This window comes from Quercus lobata, chromosome 5 (assembly GCF_001633185.2).
Source record: "Quercus lobata isolate SW786 chromosome 5, ValleyOak3.0 Primary Assembly, whole genome shotgun sequence".
Classification (NCBI taxonomy): Eukaryota; Viridiplantae; Streptophyta; class Magnoliopsida; order Fagales; family Fagaceae; genus Quercus; species Quercus lobata.
Window position 1 is genome coordinate 8,931,392 of NC_044908.1, and position 6,848 is coordinate 8,938,239.

The window sequence follows — 6,848 nt, forward strand, 5'->3', positions numbered from 1 at the left end:
TTTCTTTCTTTCTTTAAGTTTTTTCTTTGTAGAGAAACAAAGCAACCACTATCCATAAAAAATAGATTATGAAAATTTGAAAATTAATATAACAAATAATACATGCTTTTGCCGCGTTGAAAGTTTTGAGGGGAATTCACAAAAGCCTAATTTAGGCAATCGTTAATTAATTTTCTTGAGATTCCTGTAGTGATAGATTTGGGCCGTTTGGCCGCTGGTAACAAAAAATCATATATAGTTAATACAAGGGAGTTGCCACAATCTTTAAATAATAGATCATAAATGCAATTTATACAATTAGATATTTCATAAAGATTCTAAAAAAAAAAGATATTTCATAAAAATTTTCTTAGTTGTTTTGTACTTTTTCAACAATGATTAGCTTCAATTTGATTTATTAAAATTGTAAAAGGGGTCATCCTACCGTACCCCCCAAAAAAAGGGGGGGGGGGGGGGTACGATACCCTCTTAAATCAGAACCATTCATTTAATATTGTTTTAATCTTGTCTGTTGATGTAATTTTAATGGGTTTTGGTTACCGGCTAAACAGGTTTTATATATAAACCAAAAATTATAACATTAATCATACTTTTCTCCTCTCACGTTTGCTTCTTCCTCTGCCTGTCTCAGTTTGCCTCTCTAAACAAAACCCTCAAAATAGCTAAAACCATACAGAACTAGACAGCCGCATACCCACAACCTCAAATCGGCGACACTTCTTCTCATCCAATCCAACTCGTCGGCGCCGCTCTCTAATTTCGTCTCTTCCAATCCATCCTCAAATCGGCGGCTCACTTATATCCAATCCAACTCGGCGGCGCTTCAACTCTTCCCGTACGACTCAGTGGCACTTCTTTTCTGCCATTCTAAATCGGTGGAACCACCCACAATCTTCAGGTTCTCTCTTCACATATGATTAACGCTGATATGGGTTTATATTATTTCTCTAAACTTTGTGGGTTTATGCTATTATTGTTTTGTTTGAGTTTCGGTTCTTATATATTTGACAAATTAATATTTACACCGAAGGGCTTGATAGTCCACCACTGATTGCCTGGATCACTACTGCCATGTGAAACGAAATTGTAATAAGGTTGCCAATGCTTTGGCAAAGAAATCTTGGGTTGGGCTAGAACTTCAGGTTTGGGTTGAAGACTTACCTGGGGACATTATCCCCCTTACTTTGTTTGATGTTCATAGTTTTCTTATGTTTTAATAAAAGCATCGGTCTGTCTCACAGACTGGTTTCTCAAAAAAAAAAAAAAAAAATCTTTACACTTTTGAGTTTGGGATGCGAAACATGAAACTTGAGTGAGACGTGGGAACCCTTATCCATAAGTTGCGACAAGATTAGATTTGGTTGGGAGTGTGGGGAGGACACGATACTATGAACCTATGGACTTGGGAGATTTTTTTTTTTTCAACCACCTTGGCAGTAAGAACACCAATTTTAGTGTTGGTTTGTGCTAAATTTTAGAGTTGGTTTCTCTAAAATTTAGAATTTGAAAGAAGCCTGGTGAGTTTGCTCAGAGTTTTAGGAGCAGATATTTTATCTGGATGATGTTCACCATAAATTGAAGTTGTAATAAAAACAGCCTTCCTAATTAGATCATCTCCTGTATCAAAATTGTGCCCCTCTTTTAGCATTAGTTTCTACTTTCTACTTTCTAGCAGTGTGGCTCTGCATAGAGCCAGTTGGTGCCAAAGGCAAGGATTCAACTGGGAATTAGTCAGTAACAAAGCGATCTCTCAACTTGAGTAACAAATAGTTGGTCCCCCGACTCCCAAAGCATTTGTACATTACCGCAGAAGTTGTAGAGCAGCACTGCACCTAGGGAAAGAGAATGTAGCAAGAGACAAAAACCAAAACCCACTTGTTTGTTTGACAAAGATATAGCAACCCTGACATCTTTACCTCAACAACAATTACAGAGTACAGGGTAAGGTCATCTCCAATTCTGAATAGCAACAACAGACGTTGCACAGATAGTTTCAGGTTCAACCCAGTGATTACTTTCAAATTAGGATTAGCTAACTATTTTTCTTTTTTCTTTTTTAGTCCAGTTACTGTGAAAAATCAGGTTAACATTATTTCTCATTGAGAGTTTATTTTAGCTTTGGTTTTTCCAAAGTGAGGTGAGATACTCTGAATCAAGATGAAACCGAATAAATGACTAACCATCATGACTGGAAATATTACTTTGTGAATTTAGGTCAATGTCATTTTAAGGTGTGGTCTCACCTATAAAAAGGATAAGTGCATAATTACCACCAAAAAAGAAACTACCCTATAGTAAGCACATTTATCAATGCTTTCACTTGCTAGATTAAGGTGAGTTTGGTTCAGCTTTTTGAAAAAGTGCATAATGAAAAAGTGGAGTTTTGTAAAAGTGCATAATGAAAAAGTGGAGTTTCAAAAAGCTGAGTGTTTGGTAAAAGCTGTTAAAAAGTGCATAATGAAAAAGCTGAGTGTTTGGTAAAAACTGTTAAAAGTGGCTTTTTGAGGGGTAAATGACCAAAAAGGACAATGTATATATAAGGGAATTTATTTCATACTTTTTTTTTTTATGTGAGTTTGTTTCATACTTAAATCAATTATTTCATCATACTTAAATTAATTTTTCTCTTTCTAAAAAAAATATTTTTTTCTCACCAATATTAGCTAATAATAACCTACCACTTAAGATTTATTATGAAAGTATTGTGAAAATATTGTGATAAAAATTGATACTAATTTTAATTTTAACATACTATTAAAATTATTTTTTTCTCTTTCTAAAAAAATTATTTTTTTCTCACCAATATTAGCTAATAATAACCTACCTTAAAATTTATTGTAAAAATATTGTGATATAATTTTTTTTCTCTCCCCACACACACACACACACACACACACACACACACACACACACACGGGGCTCTCCTTCCCTTCTTTTTTTTTTTTTTTTTTTCCCCTCTTTTTTTCTCCTCCACCCACGTACCCACACTCTTTTCTTTTGTTTTTTCCTTCATTCCTCTTTTATTCCTACCACACCAGCACTATCCAGAACATTCATTCCCCAGCTCTTTCATCTTTTTTTTTTCCTCTTAAGCACTTCAGTCCAGAATAGTCGCTCTCTTTCTTCTTTCTTTTTTTTTTTTTTTTTTTTTTTTTTTTTTTTCCTCTTAGCACTTCAGGCCAGAACAGTCCTCTCCTTTCTTTTTTTTTTTTTTTTTTTTTTTTTTTTTTTTTTTTTTTTTTGTTCTCTTAGCACTTCAAAACGAATGAAGGAACCAGCTCTCCTTCTTCTTTTTCTATTTTTTTTTTCTTGTTCTTGGATCATCGGGAAGATTGGATGATCGGGAAGATTGGATGGTCGGTAAATCTCTCCCTCCCCTTTTTTTTTCGTCAATCTTTTTGATCCGCCAGAGGGTCTTGATCTGCTGTTGTTCTAATTTTCTTGTTGTTGTTGTTGATCTGCTGTTGATCCGAAAGAGTTGTTGCTCTATTTTTTTTTTTTTTCTGTTCTTGATCTGCTGTTTCCGAAAGAGTTGTTCTAATTTTTTTTTTCTTTTTTTCTGTTCTTGATCTGCTGCTTCCGAAAGAGCTGTTCTATTTTTTTTTTTTTTTTTTTTTTCTGTTCTTGATCTACTGTTTCCGAAAGAGTTGATGTTCTAATTGAATGGGTATTTCCGTAATTCTACCGTAGCAACGGTAACCATCCAAAACGCGCACTGCGCGTTTTCATTTATGGACCCTCAGAGGTCCATAAAATTTTTCGCGTTTGTCCGCGTTTTTGCTCTATGCCCAAAACGCAACTTTTTGATAAAAGTTGCGTTTTGGGCTTAACCAAACGCAAATTTAGGACTGGCTTTTTTCAAAAAGCGCTTTTTGAGCTGAAAATGTGGAACCAAACGGGCCCTAAGATTGGGAATTGGACTGCTATGGTTGAGGATGTCTCATAGTGATATATATTTTGAATAAAATTGCATTGTTTATGATTTTCCATTCAGGATAAATATTTATTGAGGTTAACCTGCTTCTTTTTTCTATTTTTGAATCAGGCTTACAAACACATGTTTTAATAAGTGCGTTGAGAAAAGGTACAAAACTTTGTGTTAATTTCTTTCCTGCAATTTGCATGAACTTTTCTAAGTTGATTTTGAATTCACCTTTGTAGAATCCAGTTAACTTTTTTTACAAAGTTCAGTAATTTTTTCTCTATATTAATTAATTGCAGAAAGTACTCATTTGACATCCTTGTGTAAAGAAAATGTATCAAATTGGTCATATTATCATTTATTATTTCAGGTACAAGGAGTCTGAACTAAATATGGGTGAAAATAGTTGCATTGATCGCTGCGTATCAAAATATTGGCATGTAAGTTGACAATCATATTCACATATGGTTTACACAGTACTTCCCACAGTATAAACTTTTGATTGATGTACTTTTTTTTTTGAGGGGGTAGATTAAATTTCTCATTATTATATTACTCTCTTGTCTCTTGTTATAATTTGATTGATATAAAGTCATATCCATGTTATAATTTGCTTGATAAGTTTGTAAATATTTTCAAGCTACTCATAGATATCCTATATAAGGAGCAATGCAGATGTTTAAAATGTGGACTGACTCTCATCTATTGTCATATTCTTTTGAACTGGATTTTGTTACAAAAAAGACAATATTTCAGTTTCTTCTACCTTCGACCCCTCCACACCAAAAGTTTCATTTTTCCCCTTGGCCTTTCTTTGAATTTTGTTGTCTTGATGTTTGATTGGATTCTCTCCATCATGTTTCTGGCTTAAGTTTAATTTTAGGGATAATTACAGTAAACCCACCTGAGGTTAGGCCCGAAAACACTATGCCTACCCGTGGTTCAAAACTTATCACTTTGCCCACCTGAGGTGCCTTCCGTTAGGGCTCTGTTACCCACCTCTCCGTTTGCCGTTAGAAAAACACATTTTTAAAGAAAAACGAACATAACAAAGATCAAAAAGTTAAGACTTTTTATTCCTTAAGAACTTCTTTGCAAACAAAACACAGGAATAGCACAGATCAAATGCTATTCCTGATTAAAAGTGATATCATTGAGCATTTGTTTTTTTATTTTTGTTTTTTTATAGATCTCTCCAACTTTTATTCAAACCAAACCAAACCCAAAAAAAAAAAAAATTCCAAATCCCAGAAAATTCAAACCAAACCAAACCCAAAAAAAAAAAAAAAAAAATTCCAAATCCCAGAAAACACAAGCCACAAATCCAGAAAAAAAATCACATCTCGCCGGTGCGATCTCGCCTAACGTCGCGATCTCGCGACGGCGCGATCTTGCCGGCGCGATCTCGCGAAGGCGAGATCGCGACGTCGATCGCGATCGCGCCGTCGCGAGATCGCGACGTCGATCGCGATCTCGCGAAGCGTCGATGGCGAGATCGCGATCGACGCTTCGCGAGATCGCGCCGTCGATCGCGATCTCGATCCGGCGCGATCTCGCCTTCGATCGCGATCTCGATCCGGCGCGATCTCGCCTTCGATCGCGATCTCGATCCGGCGCGATCTCGCGAAGGCGAGATCGCGCCGTCGCGAGATCGCGACGTTTTCTGGGATTTGGAATTTTTTTTTTTTTTTTTTGGGTTTGGTTTGGGGATTGAATAAATAAAAGTTGGAGAGATCTATAAAAAAAAACAAAAATAAAAAAACAAATGCTCAATGATATCACTTTTAATCAGGAATAGCATTTGATCTGTGCTATTCCTGTGTTTTGTTCCCAAAAAAGTTCTTAAGGAATAAAAAGTCATAACTTTTTGATCTTTGTTATGTTTGTTTTTCTTTAAAAATGTGTTTTTCTAACGGCAAACGGAGAGGTGGGTAACAGAGCCCTAACGGAAGGCACCTCAGGTGGGCAAAGTGATAAGTTTTGAACCACGGGTAGGCATAGTGTTTTCGGGCCTAACCTCAGGTGGGTTTACTGTAATTATCCCTTAATTTTATATCATCCATTACTTCCATGCTTCCTTCACATAATTTTATTTAGTTTATCAATGCGTATGTTATACTGATAATTCTGTGCACCATGCCATTAGCTTAGAAATATCTGTGTAAGTCTTGCAGCCTTGGTGTTGCTTTAGAAAGGCCTAACCTTATAGACATGTGATTTTCTGTGACATCAGTATTTGAATAGTGTGGGTTGCTTGCTGGTTCTATTTTGTTTTGTGGTAATTTAGTATAAGGAATTGGTATTTCATCACGTATGAATTATGATTTGCGTGCGATTACCATCATGTAATGGAAATAAAAGCAAGCTATTTTGTGTTTTTGCCAGGTGACTAATCTAATCGGCCAGCTGCTAGGTTCAGGTCGGCCCCCAATGTGAAATTAAGGCTATTCTGAAATTTGCTCTACATTAGTTACGTGTTTACTTGGCTGGTTGCCAAAGGTTGATACTGGAATGATTTTTGTTTGTACCAAACTTTATGAGGTGGTTCCATTTTGTTTTTTTTTTTTTTAAGAAGTATTGGCGGCAAGTTGAATTTATGCTGCTCCTAGATTTAAGTCATAAAATTGTTAGCTCTTCATAAATGAAATATTATTCTTGGAAAAATCATCAGTATTTGTGATGATTCTATAACATGTTGAATTGTTTTTGCTGCTGCTTGTTTCTTGGAAGTTTGCAAATGCTTGAAAGGAATGGAGATGTTAATGCACATTTAGGGCCCACTTCCTTTTAACAGCTAATTATGTTCAAATTACACGTTCCAATATTTTATAGGAACAAATACCAAATGGCTTTAGAATGATGAGTTTGTATAAATTTTGCGAAATCCAAAGAGAGAGAGAGAGAGAGAGAGAGATAAATGCTTTGT

The 6,848-nt window shown here is 35.4% G+C and overlaps 1 protein-coding gene across 1 annotated transcript; it reads left to right on the top strand.

Moving 5' to 3' along the window:
- Positions 1-525: 525 nt before the first annotated feature.
- LOC115989897 lies at positions 526-6,633 on the top strand. The gene is made up of 5 exons (XM_031113770.1): positions 526-551; positions 677-898; positions 4,046-4,084; positions 4,293-4,362; positions 6,308-6,633. The coding sequence occupies exons 1-5, from the start codon at positions 526-528 to the stop codon at positions 6,356-6,358; spliced, it is 408 nt and encodes a 135-aa protein (XP_030969630.1). The 3' UTR covers positions 6,359-6,633.
- Positions 6,634-6,848: the final 215 nt, after the last annotated feature.